The sequence below is a fragment of the Osmerus mordax genome, chromosome 6 (genome assembly GCF_038355195.1).
Source record: "Osmerus mordax isolate fOsmMor3 chromosome 6, fOsmMor3.pri, whole genome shotgun sequence".
NCBI classification, from domain to species: domain Eukaryota; kingdom Metazoa; phylum Chordata; class Actinopteri; order Osmeriformes; family Osmeridae; genus Osmerus; species Osmerus mordax.
In genome coordinates this window covers 1,146,692-1,169,284 of record NC_090055.1, presented here as the reverse complement: position 1 = coordinate 1,169,284, position 22,593 = coordinate 1,146,692, and the positions used below count along the sequence as shown (strand labels likewise).

Below are 22,593 nucleotides of genomic sequence, written 5' to 3'. Positions count from 1 at the left end.
GCCTCCTCCTTCTCAAACCCTCCACTCAGTGAGAAGGAAGCCCTCTGCCCAAATCACAGGGGGTAGTTCCAATATTAGTCTCCTCTCTTCCCTCCCTCCTCTTCTCCTCTCCTCCTCCTCCTCCTCCTCTTCACAGAACCGACTCCATGTACAGAGCCCCTGATGACCCGTGTGGAGCCACTAATCGCCGTAGCGACGCGGAGGACGTGGAGCTTAAATCTCCGCAGCTACGCAAGTGGATCCCCTCCAATGCCGGGGACCGGTTGCTGTGACGACGGTTGTGTCGGCTGTCACTGTGAGAATGGTGGTGGCCGCGGTGATGGGGGAGGTTGGGGTGAGTCCGTGCTGCCCCCCAAGTGTTACGCAACACCTGGAGACACGACGACAACAGAACACTGAGTCAGCTGATGTGTTGCTGTGACGACGGTTACGTCGGTTACATCAAAAAACGTTGTTTTGTGTTGTAGGCAATAAAAAACTATCATGTTTAGATGTTCTTCTCTGTGTGTGTGTGTGTAGGTGTGTGTGTGAAGGTGTGTGTGTGTAGGTGTGTGTGTGTAGGTGTGTGTGTGAAGGTGTGTGCGTGTAGGTATGTGTGTGTGTGAGTGTAGGTGTGTGTGTGATGGTGTGTGTGTGTAGGTGTGTGTGTGAAGGTGTGTGCGTGTAGGTATGTGTGTGTAGGTGTGTGAGTGTAGGTGTGTGTGTGTGATGGTGTGTGTGTGTGATGGTGTGTGTGTGAAGGTGTGTGTGTCACCTGCTCTAAAGGCAGATGACCAGCAGCGTTGCCCTCGGCACCGCCCCTTCGCTTCGCCCCCTGCCCCGTGTTCCCAGCATGCTCTGCGGCAGGTGCCAAGTTTCGTTTTGAGCGCTGGAGGAAGCGAGCCACCAGCCCTCGTGTCACCTGACAGGAAGAAAAGAGACATTTATGACACTTCAACGTTGGATCCATAGATATATATAAAGGGTAGATGTCTCGTCTGCGTTGCCGGCTAACGGAGTCGAACGTCCGCACATGGCGGCCATCTTGCTACAGTCAACTCGCTCACCAATAACATTGTGTTGGTGCTACATGTACTTTTTAAATGACCATAACTTGCTAAATTTTCAACCGATTTTGAAACGGTTTGGTTTGTTATCAAAGTCAGAGATGTCGTCATGCCACTGCATACTTATGAATAATTATGTTATTTTTTTAAAATATAATAGAAGACATCCGTAAGACATCTAGTCTTTATATATATCTATGGTTGGATCTATCTGAGGTGGATGGTGTCCACCAGGTGTGTTCAGTCCTGGTCCTCAGGGCCCACTGTCCTGGGTTTTAGATGTGTCCATGCTCCGACACAGCTGGTTCAAATGAATGGTTGTTATCAGGCTTCCACAGAGCTGGATAACGTCATCATGAATAATCATTTGAATCAGGTGTGTTGGGAAGGTGTGTGAACATGCAGGATAGTGCGCCCTGAGGACCACACCTAACACCCCCGGTGTACAGTGTGAACATGCAGGATAGTGCGCCCTGAGGACCACACCTAACACCCCCGGTGTACAGTGTGAACATGCAGGATAGTGCGCCCTGAGGACCACACCTAACACCCCCGGTGTACAGTGTGAACATGCAGGATAGTGCGCCCTGAGGACCACACCTAACACCCCCGGTGTACAGTGTGAACATGCAGGATAGTGCGCCCTGAGGACCACACCTAACACCCCCGGTGTACAGTGTGAACATACAGGATAGTGCGCCCTGAGGACCACACCTAACACCCCCGGTGTACAGTGTGAACATACAGGATAGTGCGCCCTGAGGACCACACCTAACACCCCCCGTGTACAGTGTGTACGGCGTTGTTCAGGCAGACCGACCTTGAGGTCTCCTAGGGAGCGGTGGTAGTCTTTGGGCAGGTGCAGAGGAGAGGCGGGGGGCACCTTGGAAGGTAATTGTCCTCCCGTGGCTCCTGCCTTCACACTGCCTTTCTTGGGCAGCGAGGCAGGGGGCGCCAGAGAGGAGCGAGGCAAGAGGCAAGCCTCAGACGATGGGCCTACAGTGCAAGGGAGAGAGGGAGCGAGAGGGAGCGAGATGGAGGGTTAATATAATACATGATGCATATTTCTCTTATTTGGTGCTGAGGACCAGGGTTGAAGAGCACTGATTGATGATCTCTGGATCTCCAGTCACCTGTGTCTGTGGATGTCTGAGAGCCTCTTTCACTTATTCCTTTACTGCCCACTGAACCTGTGAAGTCACCTGGAGGAGGGAAAGGGAGGGGAGTCAGACTGTGTTGGGCACACACACACACATGCACGTGTGTGCAATGACACACTGAAAATCGTACCTGTATCTGTAGAGGAGCTAAGTCCTGGCTCGCTGTGTGACCTTATCAACGGTAGAAGCCCATCGCTGCCCCTCCTCTCTCCACCTCCATCCTTCTCCCCTCTCCTGCCCTCCCGTTGGCGTAGCGACAGGGGCTGCATGTGGAGGGGCACTCTGCCCCCCCGAGCACCCGGATGATTGACAGCCGAGGATGAAGAGGGATTGGTGGAGCTGAGGGAGGCGGGCTCTCGACGTGACGGGGTGGAGGGGCAGACACGTATCTCCGGGATGGAGAGAGCGCCCCCTATCACCTCCAGCTGGGAACAGCTGCTGGCTAACATGGCCTGCCGACGCAACACTGGAGACCTGGGAGGAGACAGAGTGTATCAGTGTGTGTGTGTACAGGTGTGTTACCATGGTGTGTGTGTTCCCTGTGTTTACCTGTATGTGGTGGTAGCCGTGCTGGGGGAGGAACAGGAGTTGGACCTCTCCCCTCTGAAGAAGCGACTGGCCCTGGGGCCGACCAGGGGACTCTCAGGGGTCTGGGACGGAGGCCCCCTGAAGCTGACATACTCCCCTGCCTCTCCCCCCTCGCCGGCCCCCCGCTCCCCCCGCGGCCTCACCCCCACCTCCATCAGGCAAGAGTCCTCGGAGGGAGAGGAGTCGTCAGGGATGTCCACGATCTCTGACATGAGCAGGGAGCCACTGTCCATTGAGACTGATCACAGGAAGGAGAACACAGCGCGGTTAGGGTTAGGGTTACTCTGCTGCCCGCTGACCACCCAGTCAGGAGATCAGGGTGGGTGAGGCAGGTGTGAGAGGCAGGGCAGGTGAGACAGGTGTGTGAGATGCAGGGCAAGTGAGACAGGTGTGAGAGGCAGGGCGGGTGAGACAGGTGTGTGAGAGGCAGGGCAAATGAGACAGGTGTGAGAGGCAGGGCGGGTGAGACAGGTGTGAGAGGCAGGGCGGGTGAGGCAGGTGTGAGAGGCAGGGCGGGTGAGGCAGGTGTGAGAGGCAAGGCAGGGTAGGTGAGGCAGGAGTGAGGCTCTCACCCTCGCCACTGAAGGCGGTGGAAGTGACTCTCTCCCCGGACTGATCGGTGGCGGCGGTGTCAAACACTGTCACCTGCTCAACAAACAGAGGTGGTGTCTTTTAGAAACTAAGGTTCATGGACACACGTATGAACTGTCAACACACACACACACACACACTGACCTGGCTGGCTGCCCTCTGCCCCATCACAGCTTCATAAGGCGGGGGGCAGTCAGTGGGGTAGAGGGGGACAGGACTCTCCATGGAGCCGTTATAGGTGATACTACACACATGAACACACAGAAGAAGAAATGGAGCTTCTTGTCGGTCATATGAAATCTTTGATGTGTGCGTGTGTGTGTGTGTGCGTGTGCGTGTGTGTGTACCTCTGTGCGTCTGTTTCCGAGCTGCAGGTGTATTCAGGGGGGTAGTAAGGGGGAGGGGGGATGGGGGGAACAAACTCCTCAAAGTCGATGATGTTGGTTAAGAAGGCGTCCTGGGGAGTGGTGCATTCTGGGTTGACAGCCCGGGAACGATGGGGGGCGAGCTAGAGACAGAGAGAGACAGAGAGAGAGAGAGAGAGAGACAGAGAGAGAGAAAGAGAGAGAGAGAGAGAGAGAGTGTGAGTGTGAGTGTGAGTGTATGAGTATGTTTGCCTGTTGTTTAAAACATACTGCACACTGTAGGGCTACCTAACCCTACATGTGTTTAGTATCATTTGTATTAATGAGAGTGAACAAGGATCTGGACACCACTAAGGTGTGTGTGTGTGTGTGTAATCATGTGTGTGTGTGTGTGTGTGTGTGTGTGTGCCTGTATGTATTCATGCATGTGTGTGTTTGTGTGTGTGTGCTTGTATGTATTCATGTGTGTGTGTGTGTGTGTGTGTGTGTGCCTGTATGTATTCATGTGTGTGTGTGTATGTATTCATGTGTGTATGTGTGTGTGTGTGTGTGCGTGTGTGTGTGTGCCTGTATGTATTCATGCATGCATGTGTGTGTGTGTGTGTGTGTCCTCACCAGATGCACCAGATCCAGGGAGAAGATGTGGATGCTGCAGGTGACAGTGGACAGAGTGCAGATGATGGTGGAGAGGATGCTCAGCCCACAGGCGCTGAACAGCAGGTCCTGTAAGAACACACCACCAGGACGTCAGTCCCTGGATGATGACCTCACATCAGTCCCTGTATGATGACCTCACAACCCCCACATCAAACACGACTGGTCACACCTCAGTTAGAAGAGCTTGGACAGACAGCTTATGAATAGACAGTAAGATCAATATACAATATTCACCATATTGAGTAAAAGACTGGAAAATGAGACATAGGTAGGAAAATCACATACCAACACTTACACACACACACTCACACACACACACACACACACACACACCTTGAGCTGGTGTCTGACTGAGTGGCAGTCAGCGCTTAGGTAGAGGACCAGGGTGTCCTCCTCCGTTATAGAGCAGGAGTGTGTCGGGGCGCAGCACACACACAGTCCATTCTCCACCTGCACGACACACACAGTGGGTACACACTCACAGAAAGGATTTACACACACACACACACTCACACACACACACACACACACTCAGTGGTGTACCTGGCAGGTGAGGAGGGATTTGACCATCTGTGCGTTCTGACAGGAGAGCATGGAACCGGCCAGGCTGAGGATTACACACACTGCAGACAGAAGCATGAACAAGGACACCTGGAGACACACACATACACACACACTTAGTAGTGAATGCACCTGCAGGTGTTCGCAAGTGAGATGTACATATGTAACAGATACATTTAATATTCAATCAACCATAAAGACTTTTAACTAAATGTAAACCAACACAACCAAGTTTGACTTCCAGTTACACGTGATGGTCCACTCACCACTAGAGTAAGTGGTCTTCTCCAGGAAATTATCCCTACAATGCCTGATGCCACCACCTGGACACACACACATACACACCGATTAAAGATACCGCCACAAATCACTTTCAAAAGCTAAAAAGTGTTCGCAACTCACAAAGAATCCGGCCCAGAAGGGGCAGGCCTGGCGGACGCGGGCCGAGGAGGTGAAGGCCATGCTGGTGAAGGAGAAGGCCAGGACCATGGCTCCCAGCCCCAGGTGACACAGGCCCAGGTAGAGCAGCAGGCGAGCGCCCCCCTGCCCCCGCCTCGACATCCCCCTCCGGCTGTCAGACCAGCCTCGGGACCCAGACGCCAGGCTGCTGGTGTCTGATGGGGAGGGCATGGTGGCGGCCGCGCGCGTGTGGAAGAAACACTAAGGAGGTCTCCAAGGGTGTTAGTCAGGTGTCCTCTTGTGAAGTCAGTTGACGGGCACTTGAAGACTGGTTATGCTGTAGGTTCACACCAGGCCGGGCAGGTCCGGCCTTCCTAGGAATTTGTCAGCAGAAAAGCTCTGTTTCACACAATCACAGACAACCGTACCGATGACCTCTTGAGCGATATTAGATACATACGGGCCATTTCTGACAGTCCACAGGACGTTGTGGCTTCTAGGGCAAACGGTGAGCTGTTCAAACTCCTCTACCTAGTTTTCTGAAAACCGGATGCTTTTACGATATAACATTCCTTTCCTCTCCTCTCGCTCCATCTCCTGGCTCCCCCCGCTCACTCCTCTTGCCCGTGGCATTGCGGTAACCGGAGTCGCGAGCAGGCCGCAAACCCTACAGACAACGGTGAAATGCTCCGTCGATCGCCGCCTTTCACGGAGATGATAAAACAGCAGGTTTCACGTGCTTCGTGTCCACACGAAGCAGGAGACAAACATGGAAGCTATGTCTGTTGATAAGATAATGATTTGCCCTTACAAAGTTGCGACCAGAAGAGATATCCTGAGATTGCAGAAGGTTCGGTCCATACAAGAACGGAGAGGGTGTCGGCGGACGCTTTGAAAGTAGATACGAAATGAAAATATCCTCTAATGACGTGACATAATTTTGCAGTTGATGTCAACATTTAAATATGGCTTTAAAAAGGCTCCTTCCTCCTCATTCCTCCATCTTCACCGGGGGAGTTTTGCGGTGCGCTCGCATACCCCCACTTCTCTCTTCCCTGCAGTCACGCGGGCCTCCCCTTCTGCCCGTGAGGAAGTATCCCGGACATGTACCTCACTGCATCCAAACCCTACGTCACGCCACTCATACACATTACATACTGTGAGCCCGTATCGAACCGCTTCTCAAACAACACTCCCAAAGTCCGAACCACTGGCAATCATTCTTTCCATCCATTAAAATCTAGTCCTCCGATCCAGTTATTCTAGTTCATAAGACTTTACAAAAATGGAATGCTTCGTGTTTGAAAACCGACACTGTATCAATGTGATGACAAGGCACGCACGATACGCTTGGAAGATGCGGCAGAGCGCGCGGTCAGGTGCTGATGCTGAACAGGAGGGTTGTTGCATAGCGACTGCCTCACGACCCATCGCAGCTGTCCAATCAGATAGAGCTACACTGAGCAGTCAGTGTAGTTTTTGACGTTTGTAGTTTTCTGAACTGTGTCATGGAATTCAGACAGTTCTCCGTCTCAACAGCTCATAGCTTAGTGAATGCAGGAAAGGAACATGACTTCAGGCTGGAACGCAATTATCAAATATTTCTGTTAATCGAAAGAAACACCATTTAAGTGTCACCAAATGAAACAAAGACCATTAAAAACGTACATATTTTGAAAGTTTTTTATTCAATAAGCAGTGGGCATGTAAACCTACATTGTGCTTATAGGCCTAATTGATCAGACGAGGAATGCTTGACAGAAAGTGTAAAAGCAGAATAAAACACGAGAAATTACATATTAAGATGGGGTCAGTTACATTTCAATAATCAAAAAAAAATTCTCCCAGTCCAGCTTATCATACAGGTGGTCTGAAAAAGACGGATGGATCGAGACTTTTTAAAGACTTCCTGTCAGAAGGTCCATTCTTTTAAAAACAGGCAAAGGAAACCACAGTGTATTATTGGGATGCAACCAAATCTCAAGTGCATTAGTGATTGTGTAGCATCTGACGTGAGAAGCACCTGATTGTTGCCTTTGAATAATTCATCTGGTGAGGTTGGGTTAGTGAAAATCATTGGTTTCATTTCCTCAGCAAATCAAAAAAAAAGGACATATTTTAATCTAAGTAAAGACAGGATCCTACAATTATCTTCTAATCTAAATCTGCCAGCCTCTCTGACACTATACTGTAAAACCTGATAAATTAAAGTGACTCAAAACGGTTTTATAAAATGAATTTCCTCTAGTTTTTGTACTGAGGTGTAATTTACCCAACTGATCGAGTTCTTCAAGTGAAACAGCTCTGGATGATTCACTTCCTCAACCCATTAGTCATCTTAATTCCTCAAGGTTAACAGTGCATCAGGTCAGTATCACTACGCTGGGCTGGGTGGGACTGCTGTGTTTTTGGCCTTTACAATTACAGATCAGCAATAAACTCATGTAGAGGAGGATTGATTTGAAGCTATATTGGAATGACGCCATGGTGTCCTCTGAAAGGGGGGTAGCAGGAGGGGCTGGACAGCGTCTGAGACACGGTGTGCCAGTTCAGTACGATGAACACTTATTAACATCTTAACAGCTTCTCTCTTTCATTACCTCACTTCATCCATCGTTCTCTCTCTCTGCTCCTCTTCTCATATTGCACTTATTTCTCTCCCTGACTCGCACATTCTTACTCCACCTGTCCACAGTGTGTCAGTTTACCCACACACCACACATATCCACTAAACCTCCTTCTGTCTAACTGTGCTAGCCTACTGGGAAATAGTGAACAGGCACTCTTGTTAATAGTCAAGTCTGTGAACCATCAGTGGAAGCTTAGCTGAGCCTATAGATTCTGCACTGTAGGAAGTCTGCTAGCCTGAATCCTGGATGGATCCCTGGGTCTTCTTCATATAGCTACAGGTAACATTATGAACAGGAGCTCATTACCAAACCCTTTTTATTAGGTAGTGAAACCTCTGATAAACGTGAAAAACTATCACTTTGAGAACCAAACACTGGCATTATAATAATAACATTTATTGTAACCCTTAAATCTCTATTTCTGTTTAATTTTGAATACATCTAAAGAAATGTAGAGGAGTGTAAAGTTTGCTTTGCATACAACTACGACCCTGACCCTCTTCCTGACTGGACCCTCATGGGGTACACGTTCCACAGCTTTTGACCGTAACTGGGAAGGGGTGAGAGGGAGGCTTCAACACAACAGTCTGTATTCTTCCACACAGCCACACAGAGCTGTTATGTGGCACTTCAATTCCAAAAGAACACAGATGTATGCTAGGTTGCTGTCATGGAATGGTTGGTGCAAACCTGTGAAAGATTTCAATGTACCCGGGTTACCCATCCATCCCCATGGTAACAATACCATTGAGAGATCTGATAAAACAACTATTTACTGGAGGAAGTAAGGTTGGTGATGAAACTGCTCTCGTTAAATATCTCTTGGTGACATTTCTCGTCTTTATGGAACTACGTGGCTCTGAGGGGGAAAACGTACATCTATCAGTGAAGAGGTGGCATACGCAGGTGTATATGACACCATTTAAAAACCCTGCTTTCTTATTTTTTTGGATTTTTGTTTGATTGTATTCAAAACTGCCACAGGAGACAGATAACTCTATAGACTGCACCTCGTTTTGTTTCCAATAATACTGTTCCTATGCGTGCTAGAGGCTTGGGCGTCCCGGGGCCCCAGGGTTCTGGAGTTGCAGCTCCGGCGAGACGTCCTACAGGAGGACACACTTGGAAGACTTCTTTTCTGTGCTGCTGGTGATTTTGACCTCGCGACCTGTGACCCCCTTTAAGACACACACACACAGACACACAAACGCACCATGAGTTTGTAGTTATGCTACGTGTTACACAGCTTCACAGCCTAAACCAAACATATCTGTAAAATCACCACCATGTTCACTGCTTTCAGGGTAAGTGAAAAGGTTAATATGTCATTTGAGTCATGAAGAAGAATTCTTGCTGACTCACCGGTTTCTTGTTGGACTTCTGTAGTATGTCCCGTGCCAAGGCCATAAAAGACTATAGAGAAGAGGAAAAGCAAAGACAGGGAGAGAGAGACAGAGAGGGGGGGGGGGGGGAAGAGAGAGAGGGAGGGAGACAGAGAGAAACACCAGGGGTTAGGATATGTGTAACATAGATTAGATTATCAGATTATTAGTACACATCAGGAGAGCCACTATCTTACCTCATCAACATTTATGCTGGACTTCGCACTTGTCTCAAAGAACCTGATCCCATGATCCTTTGCCAGCTGTTTGTAGAGAACACAAGCCTGATTACGAACAGGATCAGTTTATGTACACCACCTCCTCCTGAGTCAATCCTGTAGGCTTCACCACTGCTGTCAGTCTGTGTCTCTTAACTGAGAACACTCTCCTTTTTCTCACATTCTTATTTGTTTAATGAATGAATCCAAATCACAAATCATATAATCATTTATATAATTTATGTGATAATTTTACAAGTATCCTGTTATGAAGATTGATCTAACCTTTTCCCCTGTTTCCTTGGATACCTTCCTCTTGGCCTCAATGTCACACTTGTTGCCTAGTAACATCCGGCTGACCCCTGCCGATGCATTCTGTGGGAGGAGGGCTTGTGTTAATCACTCACATTAATAATGTGCATGGATGCATGTGTTACAACAGTGTTTCTGTCTGAATAGGTTTCTGTTGTTAAAATTAAAACACTAGTCTTGAACTTCAGATCAGAAAACGAGAAAAGAGCTAATTCAAAAAAACAGAACTTTGAACCAAGTTATTTTTCTGTGGAGGTGACTGTATGTTTACATTTAGTCATTTAGCAGACGCTCTTATCCAGAGCGACTTACAGTAAGTACAGGGACATTCCCCCGAGGCAAGTAGGGTGAAGTGCCTTGCCCAAGGACACAACGTCATTTGCACGGCCAGGAATCAAACCGGCAACCTTCTGATTAAAAGCCAGACTCCCTAACCGCTCAGCCATCTGACCCCTGTTTAGCCTGTGTCTCTTTGTTAAATCTTATGTTAACAACATTAAACCCAATTTAGACTTAGAAATTATAGTAAAACATATCTTACAGATCAGCCAATCAAAATAATGTTGATGTTAGAAGCAACTGTATATGATGAAATATTGGGGTAACAAAGCGTTTGACTTCCTGTTTGGCATCTTATAGCCCTTCTTGTCCAAGGCTTGTCTTCACAAACACCTCACCTCTTTGATGCTTTTCATCCAGTTCTGAATGTTCTCATACGATTTCTCGTCTGTGATGTCATAAACAAGGATGATTCCCTGGCAGAGAGTAAAAGGAGGAGGTGAGTTTGCCGCAGGCCATGGGAGAGCACTGTTTTCAATTTCAACAGCTCATTGTTGACAGATCTCAACTTAAACTGCGTAGTGTAAGTGTGTCTCTTCACCATGGCTCCTCGGTAGTATGCTGTGGTTATGGTCTTAAACCTCTCCTGACCGGCCGTATCCCTGCACAAAACACACACAAAACATTCCTAAGATGTTTAGCACTACACGAGAGGGAAAATACCGTGCATGTCGATGTTAGGCAGTTGAAAATAAGTAAACACATATAATTTGCGAGTATTGTGGAGTTAGATTTATGGAGCACAACAGACTGATTGACATATGACTATTTTTCTCAATGTCATTCTCTATGACTGTGTACTTGAAGCGGTTGTTGGACGTTTGGACAATATACCCTGGCATGAAGGTTTGTTTAGGCGAAGAGAGAGAGGTTCTGTTACTCTCTGAAGAAGCAGAGGACATGCAGAACCACCTCAGACTAGAATGAACTGTTTGTTTATGAGTTTGTCACCACCCGGCCGTGAGCTCTTCTTCCTCTTTCTCAGTTCTCTTACCAGACCTGGAGCTTGACTTTCTTTCCCTCTACGTCGATAGTCTTCACTTTGAAGTCGATGCCTGCAGAGAAGAGGAGGATGTGTCAAACAGGGAGGGAGCCTTTAGACACACACTCACACACACACACACACACACACACACAGGCAGACACACAGACAGACACACACAAAAGGGAAATGGCTCATACATAGATTCAGAAGATTATCTTTCACCTAAACTGTCATACAAAGACACACACGTCACATGCACCCAAATACATGCATCATTTGACTGTTTTTTTTCTAGGTTTCCTGTGTGTGTGTGTGTGTGTGTGTGTGTGTGTGTGTGTGTGTGTGTGTGTGTGTGGGGGGGGGTGTTCTGAAAACTGTGCATGCCAGGCGAGGCCAGCCATTCTTCTGGGAATGGAAAGATGTTAGCAGAGATGTTAGCAGAGATAGGGGGCAGAATGGGTGTGAGGAACTTCTGGGTGAAGCCAGAGAGAGGAGTGGGGAGGGGAGATGGGAGAGGGGAGGGGGGAGATGGGATAGGGGCTGAAAAAACAGACACACAGACACAACCCGGCAGACCTACTGAGCTACAGACTGAAGAGTAACTACAGACTGCAGAGTAATGGCTGAATAAGAAGATAGACAGGATGAGTGTCACAGGGGAATGACAGAGACAAGAAAACTGGAATGAAACTAGTACAGGCATGAAATCAAGTACAAGGGCTGTTGCAGCCTAGTAACGTGTCTCCGTAGTAGTTTCATGAAAATGATATGTTCACACATTTTCCAGAAATAACACTACAACAAACATGGTGCTATGTTGACCAATAAATAACCTACTCTAAGCCAGAGGAATGTGTAACCCCTTATGTACACCCCTTCTACATCGGAAAATGTTGTTACAGTGTTTTAAACTACATACCAATCGTTGATATGTACGTGGAGTTGAAGTTGTCCTCCGCAAATCGGATGATAAGGCATGTTTTCCCAACTCCACTATCACCAATGAGTAGTAATTTGAAAAGGAAGTCGTACTTCTTCGCCATAACGTATTACTCAATGTGAAACCGGTGTAAAACAGTGTAAAAATAGAAATGATAAAAATTCTAATGAAAGATAGATTTTTATAAATTATGCTGGTCTCATTTAAATCGGTAAATTCCACAGTCAGGTCAGATCCAACTCTGATTTGTCACAGTTTAGCATTAGAACCTCTTGTTTTCGTTTTTCTCCCTTGAAACTGTCACCGGTAAATTCCGATCCCCCAAATGCTTTTTTTTTTTTTTTTTAAGTTTAATTAAACTTTTCAACTGCACAACAACAAAATGACGTAGCCCTAGTGAATCCCTAGTTTTAACCAAATGTCCGAGTTGTTTTTTGAAGGCCGATCAGCATAAATCCATTTCACTGTCCACACTAGACAGGATTACATTTTTTTCGCCCTAAACTTTCTCTCGACCAAGTTCCCGTAGGAGAATGGCATACGTAGAGAGGGAGTGAGGGAGTGTTCATCCGGGAGAGATCGTGCCCATCAGACCAGTGATTTCTTTCAGATAATACCCCTTTTAAACAGCAGATGGCGCTCAACTGTAATAATTAAAAAAAGGAGATAGGAAAAAGTTATTGAAAGCAAACATGGATCGAGTTAGCCTAGCTGTATACAATTTGTTTAGCACAACTCTGGTCTGGAGTCTGACTTCACTCAATAACTTCAAATTACAATATTTTATTTATTAGACAATAAATTAGACTGGCAATGTATTTTTTATAATAGAAAATGTTCTGGTCATAAATTAATCTTCATATACATTCTGTGTCTTTAACTACAGCGTGTTACTTCGACATCTACTTCCGGCCCCTGCATGTTAGCCCCATTCATCAGAAAAGTATTTCCGGTTTATCGCTCTTTTCGGCTACGGCTACAAAGTTGCTAAGATGCCTGTAAGTACGCACACGTCATATCGAAATAATCCGTTAGCATGGGAAACGCTTTGAGGGAAATACGAACTTGTATTTCGATGGGATAATGTATCGTCCAAAGCGGGACCCACTTTTGTCTTGATTGGTTTGGTAAATCTGGACATACATCTTAAAATGTCCAAAGCGCGTGGGGAGCAGATATAATGGCGGCCTACTCCACATGCAAAACAAAGCGTGGCTGTGGAAATGCGAGGGGGTAAAAACTCTCGAAAGAATATAAATTAACACCTCGATTGTCTATCCATTAGAATTATATCTTTCAATCGAATGGGGGAAATATTTTAAATTGTATTAAGTGCTTTACTACATAGAATCAACTATTACGATTGTCTTTTGCAGCTCGCTAAGGATTTGTTGCACCCATCCACCGAAGAGGAGAAGAGAAGTCACAAGAAGAAGCGCCTTGTACAGTGTCCCAACTCATATTTTATGGATGTAAAATGTCCCGGTAAGTTTCTCTCGACTGTGGGAAGTTTTATACGGTCTTGCCTGCTATATCAGTTTGGGCTCCAATATTTATCCCCTATCTACCAGATCAACGTCCCTATTATGTCTAAATAATGACGTGTGTAGGGCTGTATGTAGTTTAGATTTTGCCTTTATGTGTTGCCCTTTCATTTATCTCTTAGTGAATAGGGTGTCAACTAAGGCATACAGTAACCTTCTAGTTGGCTTTTGAAAGGTGTTAAAAGTGATTCCTTTTGACAAGGCCAACTGTAAGAACACTGTGAAATCACATTAATTCTTTTAAAATTGGGAGTAGAACACGTTGAGTGGGGATTTCAACATCTGAATAGAATGTTTCTACTTGTATTACTTTATTATTATAGCTCAATGCCTCCTGTAAGTGTGCCCCTCCTAACTTTGGTGTGTGTTTTTACAGGATGCTATAAGATCACCACGGTGTTCAGCCATGCCCAGACAGTGGTGCTGTGTGTTGGGTGCTCCACGGTGCTCTGCCAGCCTACCGGAGGGAAAGCACGACTCACAGAAGGTACCGGCCTCCTTCACGCTTCTCGCCATCACACACACACTACATTGTGTATATTTTCTACATAGAACTTGACAAATTCTTGCCTTTATGTGTTGCCTGTTCATTTCTCTCTTAGTGAATGAGGTGTCAACTAAGGCATACAGTAACCTTGTAGTTGTCTTAGAAAGGGGTGGTTCAGTGGTTCCTTTTGACGAGACAAACTTCAAGAACAGCAATGTGCAGACCCTCGTGATCTTTAACTGGTTGCTGGCTGGACCCCCAGGTTCACCTCTGCTGCTAGGGCTCCTTAACGAGCCACATGGAGCCTCTTATGGTTCATGTTTTACCCAGCATTCCCAGTGTCATGGTAACATGGTTCCTCACCGGGGTTGCTACAGGCAACAACACACTTGGGTCCTATGCGGGCTACTTTTGGCATAGGCAGACTGGTGATGACAAATTGCTGTATTGGCAATGATGTACTAGTCTTGTATACCTCTAGTTCTCTTAGTAATAAACCTTGTGTTAACCCTGACTTGGCCCTGTGTTTCTCATTCACTAAGCCACAAGAAGTCTGGTCCAGTTCTAATCCAGTCCTTCTTCTCATACAACTCTGTACCTTGTTTGATCTGGTCGCACATAAAATGAATACTTATTAGTTGGAGATGATCCTATGCTTCAAACCCTCCTCTTATCCCAACAGGGTGTTCATTCAGGAGAAAACAACACTAATCAAGACTGATGAACCCTACCAAGGGGAGAAGAGACAGGATTGGACGATTGGTTTCAAGTGACTCTGCCAAGTGACGAGTAAGGGGAAAAGGGTCTGAAATGATGTTCTGGAAACTGAAGGAAGAAGGGAAACTGTCTGTGCGTGAACACAGATGTCCCTGGCCATGTGAGACAACACTGCATCTCTCCTCCATCTGTCCTTCTCTCTTATTAAAAAAAGTTTAGTTTCTTTTCGTTAAAGAATTCTGTGTCCATGTGTGATTCTGTCTATCCTGAGCGTCTGATAATGGGTGAGACCCAGTATATCTGATCAATATCAGTTCTGTGTTGGTGGTCCAGATATGAGCTGAGCTCGGTGAGGGTGAGACTGGTCAGGCAGATGGTCGGCATGGAAACGGGTCCATCACCAGGGGGGAAGTGATTCTCTTTTGGAGACTTGATCAGATAAAGGCCTTAACAATTATTCGGCTTTGAGATGTACGTATGCTGACGTGCTTAAGGCCTCTAAGAGTGAATCTAGACAGTGTTGGAGTGCTGAAGTACACATGTTTAATCCAGGTAGAAGGCTGGTCCTGACAGCCTGGTCCTGACAGGCTCATCTGCTGCTCCAGAGCCAGCGGCGTCTTCGGACAGCCCTGTCAGCGTCTGCAGACGACATCCTGATCCAGGGAGAGAAGCACGCCGCCTGCCTGCTGGCAGCCACTGCTGACATCACATGTAGTCATTTAGCAGACGCTCTTATCCAGAGCGACTTACAGTAAGTACAGGGACATTCCCCCCGAGGCAAGTAGGGTGAAGTGCCTTGCCCAAGGACACAATGTCATTTTGCACGGCTGGGAATTTAACCAGCAACCTTCTGATTAATAGCCTGATTCCTTAACCACTCAGCTATTGGTGAGGAGGAGACGAGGTGTTGGCTAAGACGTACCTGAGGTGGCTGGAGGGCTGCGGGGCGTGTAGACCACAGGCACTGTCTGTAGGCGTGACAGGATGGAGCTGTACACTAACACAGTAGAGAGAGGGAGTTTAATCACAACATAGTAGAGCAGGCCTCATCAGTGACTTGGGCAGCCATCTGTCCCTGATTAGAAAGAACCAGACAGATTGTAACGTAACATAAGAGCTTTAGTTGACTAGAGAAACATGGGTGAGTCATGTGGTCAGAGGGTCCTGGTACTGTGGGGTGAATCTGTACCTATGAACAAGGCAGCAGTGGCGACCAGAACTGCAAACACGGCAAACGTCAAGATGAGCTGGAAATCCACGAGCTGGAGAAGAGGACCTGACTCGAGACGGATCAAATCAGTTTGTCCTGGTGACACACACACACACAAACACATCAGTTGTCTGCAGGGCTCTCCTGTGTTCCGTCACTGCTCTGGGCCCTGCTCACCTTTCTCCACACGGTTGTCCGTCACAAAGGTCACCGTGACGACGTGTGTCTGCGGGGTCAGGCGGTTGTAGAGGGTGACGTTGACGGGGTGGGGCAGATCCTGACCCTCCATCCAGGAAGTGGACGGATCAATGGACAGCACAAGGAGGGCGGAGTCATGTTCTGATTGGCTAGGCTCAGACAGCAGTAAGAAGGGACTTTCACAGTGAAACTGAAAACAGACACACACACACACAGAAACAGTTATAAATATGATCAAGCTTATATTGTCCCAGAGCCTAGGAGAGTGTGTGAGCACACAAGGGTGTGTGTGTGTGTGTGAGGGTGTGTGTGTGAGAGAGTGTGTGTGTGAGAGGGTGTGTGTGTGAGGGTGAGCGCCCACCCTGAGAGCAGACAGCATGTCCTTGGTGCCCAGGACAGCCAGCTCTGCAGGCTGCTGGCTGGACAGGGAGAGGGACGTCACCGGGCAGTGAAACGCCGGCAGGTAGGGCAGCTGCACCGGGCGTCCGGAGAGAGCGAGGAGAGGGAGAGGAGGCTGGCTCCGCAGGGAGGCGGAGAGAGAGATGGAGAAGGAGAGGGAGGACAGGAGGAGAAGGACAGAGTGGGTCTGGGGGGACACAGAGACACTGCAGCTGTAGGCACCTGGACAGGAGAGAAGGAGGGAGAGAGGGAGGGAGAGAGGGAGGGGGAGAGGGAGAGGAGGGAGGAGGGGGAGAGAGAGGGAGGGAGGGGAGGCAGAGGAGGGAAAGGAGGGGGAGAGAGAGGAGGGAGAGGGAGAGAGGAGGGGGAGAGAGAGAGGAGGGGGAGAGAGGGAGGGAGAGAGAGGAGGGGGAGAGGAGGGAGAGAGGGAGAGAGGAGGGGGAGAGGGAGAGAGGAGGGGGAGAGAGAGAGGAGGGGGAGAGCATCTTCATTCATCAGTGACTCGTTCATACGGGGGGAGAGGAGGATGCGTCAGTAGAGTTGTCTCTTCACCGGTGTCGTGGTCGTAGCTTGGCGAGGTGTTGAACACAGCCTGTAATGTGCTGAGCAGGAGGTAGGGGGCGATGAAGTGCAGAACACACTGTAACTCCTCCTCTGGATGAAGGCTCTTCTCGATGGCCTCTCTCTGGGACAGAGTGCACTGGGCTGAGAGAGAGAGAGAGAGAGAGAGAGAGAGAGGGAGAGAGAGAGAGAGAGAGAGAGAGAGAGAGCGAAAGGGAGACAGAGACAGGGAGTAAAAGTGGACATATTCCCTGTAAAACGTAGGTCTTCATCAACAACTCTAGATAACCTGCTGTGTTGGGGGGTGTCTGACCAGTGTTGGCCGGGGTGGTGTGCAAGTCCACGGGGACGCTGTACTCTGGAGCCTCTGGCCAGTTGGTCAGGAAGCGATCCTCAGGAGGAGAGAGGGAGGGGATGGCAGGGGGCTCCACAGTCACCTGGCGAAACACCAAACACCATCATGACCTGGAACACAGGGTCCCTCCCTCCCTCTCCCCCCCTCCCTCCCCCCCTCCCTCCCTCCTTCTCTACCTCTATTAGGGCCTTCTGTCCTCCCTCCACTTTGTAGAACACAACCACTGTCCCAGAATGCTTTGCCAGCGCAGCCCCTGTTCCTGGGTCTATCTGCAGCACCTGGTCAGACGACACGTACCACTGACCAGGCTGGCCTGGACGAGAGAGGGAGGGAGGGAGAACAGAGTGCTTAGTGCTGTGCGCGTGTGTATGTGTGTGTGTATGTGTGTGTGTATGCGTGTGTGTGCGTGTGTGTATGCGTGTGTGTATGTGTGTGTGTATGCGTGTATGTGTGTGTGTATGTGCTACCGTGCTCTCCGGTGAGGGCGGTGCTGAAGCAGAGTGTGTCTCCAGGTCTGAGGGTGTGCGGGGGGGCAGAGATGGCCGGGAGCACGGGTAGGGGGGTGTAGTCACTGAGGGAGGGGTTGGTGGAGTCCCCCCTCACCCCCAACACCGTCACACCCTCCCACACCGTCTGAACCACGAACGAGTGACTGTCACAGCCTGGAGTCACCTGGACCAGGTCGTCCCTGTGGAGGGAGAGGACACCTGACAATACTGCTTACACTGGTGATGAGGTGTGTGTGTGTGTGTTACCTGCTGGTGATGAGGTGTGTGTGTGTGTTACCTGCTGGTGATGAGGTGTGTGTGTGTGTTACCTGTAGGTGAGGATGTGTGTGTGTGTGTTACCTGTAGGTGAGGATGTGTGTGTGTGAGTGTGTTACCTGTAGATGAGGATGTGTGTGTGTGAGTGTGTTACCTGAAGGTGAGGATGTGTGTGTGTGTGTGTTACCTGTAGGTGAGGATGTGTGTGTGTGTGTTACCTGCTGGTGATGAGGTGTGTGTGTGTGTTATCTGTAGGTGAGGATGTGTGTGTGTTACCTGCTGGTGATGAGGTGTGTGTCTGTGTTGTGTGCGTGGAACTGTTGTCCCAGGTGGTCGTAGCAGAGGGCCCTGACAGTGATTCTCCACCCCAGGGGGAAGGCAGGAAGGCTGGCCACGCCCACACCGCTGGCCCCGCCCACACCACTGGCCCCGCCCACACCGCTGGCCCTGCCCACACCGTACAGGGAGGACACGGTTAAGAGACGTATGAACCACACTGGAGACACCTGCAACACACACACACACGCCTCATCACCAACAGGCAACACACACAAACCTGACCACACACACACATACAGGAATGTGTGTATAGAGACCACACAGACACACACATGCATGCACACACACCCATATCCACGCACACACACACACAGACCCCACACTAACCCGGACACTAATGAACATGGTCTGGTTGAGGCCACACGTCTCCATAGCAACAACCTCCAACAGGGCCGCTCCTGTATCCGGCCCCGCCCTGAGAACACCTTGGTCGTCCACGGTAACAAGCCCCTCCCCTTTCACACACTGACACAAGGCGTAGCGTACGGGGCAGATGGTGTCTCTGGAGCACACACACACGCACACACACACATTATGAGCATCCCAACACAAAAGTACAATAAACATGACCATAAAAGAGTAGATAACATGTTAAACACTGACTTGTTGCTTTGTAAAGCGTAGTGAGAGTTAGGGGACATGAGGATTGATCTGGAGGTGCCAACTGCTAGCTGCATCTCCTGGAACACCTGACACAGGGAGAGATAGAGAGAGAGACCACAGAGGTCATGTGATGTCCAGAGAGAGAGAGAGAGACAGAGAGACACAGCGACAGAGAGAGAGAGAGAGAGAGAGAGAGAGAGGGAGTCACCACAGAGGTCATGTGATGTATCTTATAAGCAGTAAGGCTCAGTGTTGTTTCTACCAGTATCTGTATCTCATCTGTGAGCTGCTGGGGGCTGTCTGTGGTGTGATTGGCCAGTTGAACTGTCACTCTTAGGCTGGTTCTGCCTGCTGCACACGCCCTCACCAACACAGAGAAACCATGAGCAGCGGACACCGTCACACCTGCCTGCAACACGCACACACACACACACCACACACACACACACACACCACACACACACACCCACACACACACACACACATCTCAAACACACTTACACAACCCTAACAAACAAGAGAGACATTGTGGAGTGAAGCAGCTAGGCTGGGTCTCTGAGTGTGTGTGTGTGTGTCTCACCTGTGTGTGTCTCACCTGTGTGTGTCTCACCTGTGTGTGTCTCACCTGTGTGTGTCTAGCCTGTATCTCCAGTACTCCCAGTTTCCCCAGGCTCCAGTGGAACAGCAGTCCACTGCCCAGAGCCAGCGGAGTCTGGCTGCTGTCAGTGCCCATCACATACACTGGTATCTGTACACACACACACACACACACACACACACAAGAAATGTGTCTTACTTCCCCCCAAAAAAATAGTCAACAACGGAGGCGATAGAGGAGAAGGTCTGTGTGTGTGTGTGTCTCCTACCTCCGTTCCTACAGACAGTCTGACGAGAGGCGCCTGGATCCTGACCCCTGTGAGGTTAAACACCTCCACCTCCACCTCATCCTGACCACAGATGGTACAGTCCACACATCAACCCCCCAGAGATGGTACAGTCCACACATCAACCCCCCAGAGATGGAACAGTCCACACATCAACCCCCAGAGATGGTACAGTCCACACATCCTTCACTCAGGTACAAGTACAGATACTCATGTTTAAAAGACTCTGGTAAAAGTTGAAGTACTGACTACGCTTTTTCACTCAAGTTAAAGTAAATAAATGTGGGCTCTGACATATACTCAAGTAAAAAGTAGCCATTACTACTACCTGTTGGACCTCACATCATCACTTATATAAAAAAAATATTGTTCTTGTTGCCTTCTGCCTTGCTCCATGGTAGCTTCGTAATACTAGCTTACATTTGTTGTGCGTGATAGAAAAGTTTTTTAGAAAATAATAATAAATAAATAAATCAACCTTTCCAAACTTTTTTTCGAAACTTTTTTCCCCTAAAATATGTTTTCAACCTTTCGAAACCAAGTTTACCAAACTTTTTTTCCAAACATTGCGTGTGTACCTGTGCGAAGGTCAGCAGTGCTCCTGTGTCCTGGGTGACAGTCTGTAAAGCCCCTCTGACTTTGACCACACCCACTGCCAATCCACGCACCAATCCCGTATCTGTCACCATGGCGATGCGGCTGTCACTCACAGAGAACCCCACACTGGACTGGGGATGGGGGCCCCCCTCCCACCTCACCTGGTCACACAGGGAAGACGGCAGGTGTGTGTGTGTGTGTCCTCACATGCAACCCTTTGATAACCAGGTTTACCAAACACTGCTACAGCCAGCACCCAGCCCCAACACTGGCTGGGTGAGTCTAACATCAAGTATATGTGTGTGTGTGTGTGTGTGTGTATATGTGTGTGTGTGTGAGTGTGTATCTGTGTGTGTGTATCTCTGTGAGTGTGTGTGTGTGTACCTGCCGTACGCTGCCCCGCCCCAGTGCCAGGCTGCGGGGCTGCAGGGTGAAGGGGGGGTACACCTGCAGCTGTCTGTGTGACGACGTACGGACACGCCCACCGCTGTCTACTGCAGACAGGTGCAGGCTGGCCACGCCCACCGCAACGCCCTGGACACGGAAACCCACAGACACACTGTCCAGCGGCCCTGCAGGTCTACACACACACACATTTTGCAGCATATTAACATAAAATATGACTGGAACTGTACCTAAATGTCCTTTTAACCAAATTAAAATGTTAATGTAATGAACACACACACACGTGCACGAACACACACACGTGCACGAACACACACAGAGACACACTTACTCTACAGTGACGATGGGGGAGGAAGGAGTTAGTCTGAGGTGCATCATGGGAAGGTAGCCATACAGGAAGGGCTGTTGGTTAGAGTCTAGAACACGCACTCGTACCAGGGCACTGTGCCCTATCTCCACCTGACACACACACACACACAGAGGCACACACATGGTTAATACATTTTGAGGCAGCTGCATATGGGTGCTGTTTTAAGGACACACTCACAATGTCAACAAAGTCGATCTGGAAGTCTGTGATGTCAGAGACGGCGAGGGAGGTCAGGGCGGGGTCAGGTGAGGTCACACAGAGGTCGTAGGCCAGGAGGGAGGAGAGGCCAGGCTGAAGAGGAGAGACCTGAGGAACAACACACACACAGACACACACGTCAGTGAGTCAGGATTGTGTGTGTGTGGGTCAGGGTGTGTGTGTTTGGGTCAGGGAGTGTGTGTGTGGGTCAGGGTGTGTGTGTGTGGGTCAGGGTGTATGTGTTTGGGTCAGGGAGTGTGTGTTTGGGTCAGGGAGTGTGTGTGTGGGTCAGGGTGTGTGTGTTTGGGTCAGGGTGTGTGTGTTTGGGTCAGGGTGTGTGTGTTTGGGTCAGGGTGTGTGTGTTTGCCACCTGTATCATGTTGCTGTGCTCCAGGTAGGTGATGTTTGCCAGTTTTCTGTCCTGCAGTCGAACCAGGAAGTATCCTGAACCCTGAACCACAGTCAGATTCTCCTGGAGAGAGAGACAGAGTGAGGAGGAGGTAAACAGAGAGAGGGAGAGAGAAAGTAAATCCATACATTTAGTGTGTGTTTCCCATACCCGGATGTGTGTGTGTGTGTGCGTGGTTCTCACGGTGACGTCAGGATGGTTGTACAGGGTCACAGCTCTCCTGCTCCACCTCAGGTCCTCCACTAGTCTGAGACGCACTGACCACACCAGAGGAGACGGCCACATGTCCTGCAGGACACAGGGTCACTACACACACACCATACACACAAACACACTACACACACACCATGCACACACACACCATACACACACCATGCACA

The 22,593-nt window shown here is 49.0% G+C and overlaps 4 protein-coding genes and 2 non-coding genes across 6 annotated transcripts in view; 3 read left to right on the top strand and 3 right to left on the bottom strand.

Annotated features, from left to right (window-relative positions):
* Nucleotides 1-130: 130 nt before the first annotated feature.
* fam189b (family with sequence similarity 189 member B) lies at nt 131-5,598 on the bottom strand. Its single transcript, XM_067238722.1, has 14 exons — nt 5,371-5,598; nt 5,235-5,291; nt 4,951-5,058; nt 4,741-4,857; nt 4,366-4,473; nt 3,733-3,893; nt 3,530-3,629; nt 3,367-3,439; nt 2,756-3,032; nt 2,337-2,680; nt 2,180-2,248; nt 1,867-2,042; nt 755-901; nt 131-370 (listed from the first exon to the last, which is right to left on the bottom strand). The coding sequence occupies exons 1-14, from the start codon at nt 5,596-5,598 to the stop codon at nt 131-133; spliced, it is 2,205 nt and encodes a 734-aa protein (XP_067094823.1).
* A 1,438-nt stretch (nt 5,599-7,036) lies between these two features.
* On the bottom strand, nt 7,037-12,706 carry rab13 (RAB13, member RAS oncogene family). The gene is made up of 8 exons (XM_067238417.1): nt 12,153-12,706; nt 11,243-11,303; nt 10,790-10,850; nt 10,587-10,664; nt 9,883-9,972; nt 9,577-9,642; nt 9,360-9,410; nt 7,037-9,175 (listed from the first exon to the last, which is right to left on the bottom strand). The coding sequence occupies exons 1-8, from the start codon at nt 12,274-12,276 to the stop codon at nt 9,104-9,106; spliced, it is 603 nt and encodes a 200-aa protein (XP_067094518.1). The 5' UTR covers nt 12,277-12,706; the 3' UTR covers nt 7,037-9,103.
* Nucleotides 12,707-13,089: 383 nt separating this feature from the next.
* Nucleotides 13,090-15,158, top strand: rps27.2 (ribosomal protein S27, isoform 2). The gene is made up of 4 exons (XM_067238514.1): nt 13,090-13,171; nt 13,550-13,658; nt 14,094-14,204; nt 14,887-15,158. Exons 1-4 carry the CDS (start codon nt 13,166-13,168, stop codon nt 14,913-14,915), a joined length of 255 nt encoding a protein of 84 aa, XP_067094615.1. The 5' UTR covers nt 13,090-13,165; the 3' UTR covers nt 14,916-15,158.
* On the top strand, nt 13,805-13,938 carry LOC136944987 (small nucleolar RNA SNORA13). Its single transcript, XR_010876819.1, has one exon. It is a non-coding gene; the product is annotated as a small nucleolar RNA SNORA13 (small nucleolar RNA).
* Nucleotides 14,285-14,418, top strand: LOC136944976 (small nucleolar RNA SNORA13). The gene has a single exon (XR_010876809.1). It is a non-coding gene; the product is annotated as a small nucleolar RNA SNORA13 (small nucleolar RNA).
* A 306-nt stretch (nt 15,159-15,464) lies between the features above and the next one.
* Nucleotides 15,465-22,593, bottom strand: part of LOC136943849 (nuclear pore membrane glycoprotein 210-like) — a 17,645-nt gene continuing 10,516 nt past the window's right edge. The window contains exons 18-37 of the mRNA XM_067237332.1: nt 22,397-22,501; nt 22,175-22,276; nt 21,784-21,912; nt 21,568-21,695; nt 21,216-21,411; nt 20,813-20,962; nt 20,217-20,297; nt 19,976-20,098; nt 19,613-19,759; nt 19,351-19,436; nt 19,075-19,249; nt 18,685-18,914; nt 18,112-18,332; nt 17,821-17,957; nt 17,603-17,726; nt 16,691-16,950; nt 16,309-16,519; nt 16,111-16,227; nt 15,844-15,918; nt 15,465-15,574 (exon numbers count right to left, since the gene is read on the bottom strand). Coding sequence (XP_067093433.1) covers nt 15,465-15,574; nt 15,844-15,918; nt 16,111-16,227; nt 16,309-16,519; nt 16,691-16,950; nt 17,603-17,726; nt 17,821-17,957; nt 18,112-18,332; nt 18,685-18,914; nt 19,075-19,249; nt 19,351-19,436; nt 19,613-19,759; nt 19,976-20,098; nt 20,217-20,297; nt 20,813-20,962; nt 21,216-21,411; nt 21,568-21,695; nt 21,784-21,912; nt 22,175-22,276; nt 22,397-22,501 — 2,907 coding nt within the window. The remainder of the gene's footprint in view (nt 15,575-15,843; nt 15,919-16,110; nt 16,228-16,308; nt 16,520-16,690; nt 16,951-17,602; nt 17,727-17,820; nt 17,958-18,111; nt 18,333-18,684; nt 18,915-19,074; nt 19,250-19,350; nt 19,437-19,612; nt 19,760-19,975; nt 20,099-20,216; nt 20,298-20,812; nt 20,963-21,215; nt 21,412-21,567; nt 21,696-21,783; nt 21,913-22,174; nt 22,277-22,396; nt 22,502-22,593) is intronic.

Bases quoted from the DNA above. Each gene is read 5' to 3' on its own strand.
- fam189b (XM_067238722.1), bottom strand. From the start codon at position 5,598: ATGCCCTCCCCATCAGACACCAGCAGCCTGGCGTCTGGGTCCCGAGGC. The intron at 4,474-4,740 runs GTGTGTGTGTGT...GTGTTCTTACAG, and splicing joins CAGTCAGACACCAGCTCAAG to GACCTGCTGTTCAGCGCCTG. The intron at 371-754 runs GTGACACACACA...TCGTGTCTCCAG, and splicing joins GTCATCTGCCTTTAGAGCAG to GTGTTGCGTAACACTTGGGG.
- rab13 (XM_067238417.1), bottom strand. From the start codon at position 12,276: ATGGCGAAGAAGTACGACTTCCTTTTCAAATTACTACTCATTGGTGAT. The intron at 9,411-9,576 runs GTAAGATAGTGG...TCTTCTCTATAG, and splicing joins CCAGCATAAATGTTGATGAG to TCTTTTATGGCCTTGGCACG. The intron at 9,176-9,359 runs GTGAGTCAGCAA...TGTGTCTTAAAG, and splicing joins AGAAGTCCAACAAGAAACCG to GGGGTCACAGGTCGCGAGGT.
- rps27.2 (XM_067238514.1), top strand. The intron at 13,659-14,093 runs GTAAGTTTCTCT...GTGTTTTTACAG, and splicing joins TATGGATGTAAAATGTCCCG to GATGCTATAAGATCACCACG. The intron at 14,205-14,886 runs GTACCGGCCTCC...TTATCCCAACAG, and splicing joins GAAAGCACGACTCACAGAAG to GGTGTTCATTCAGGAGAAAA.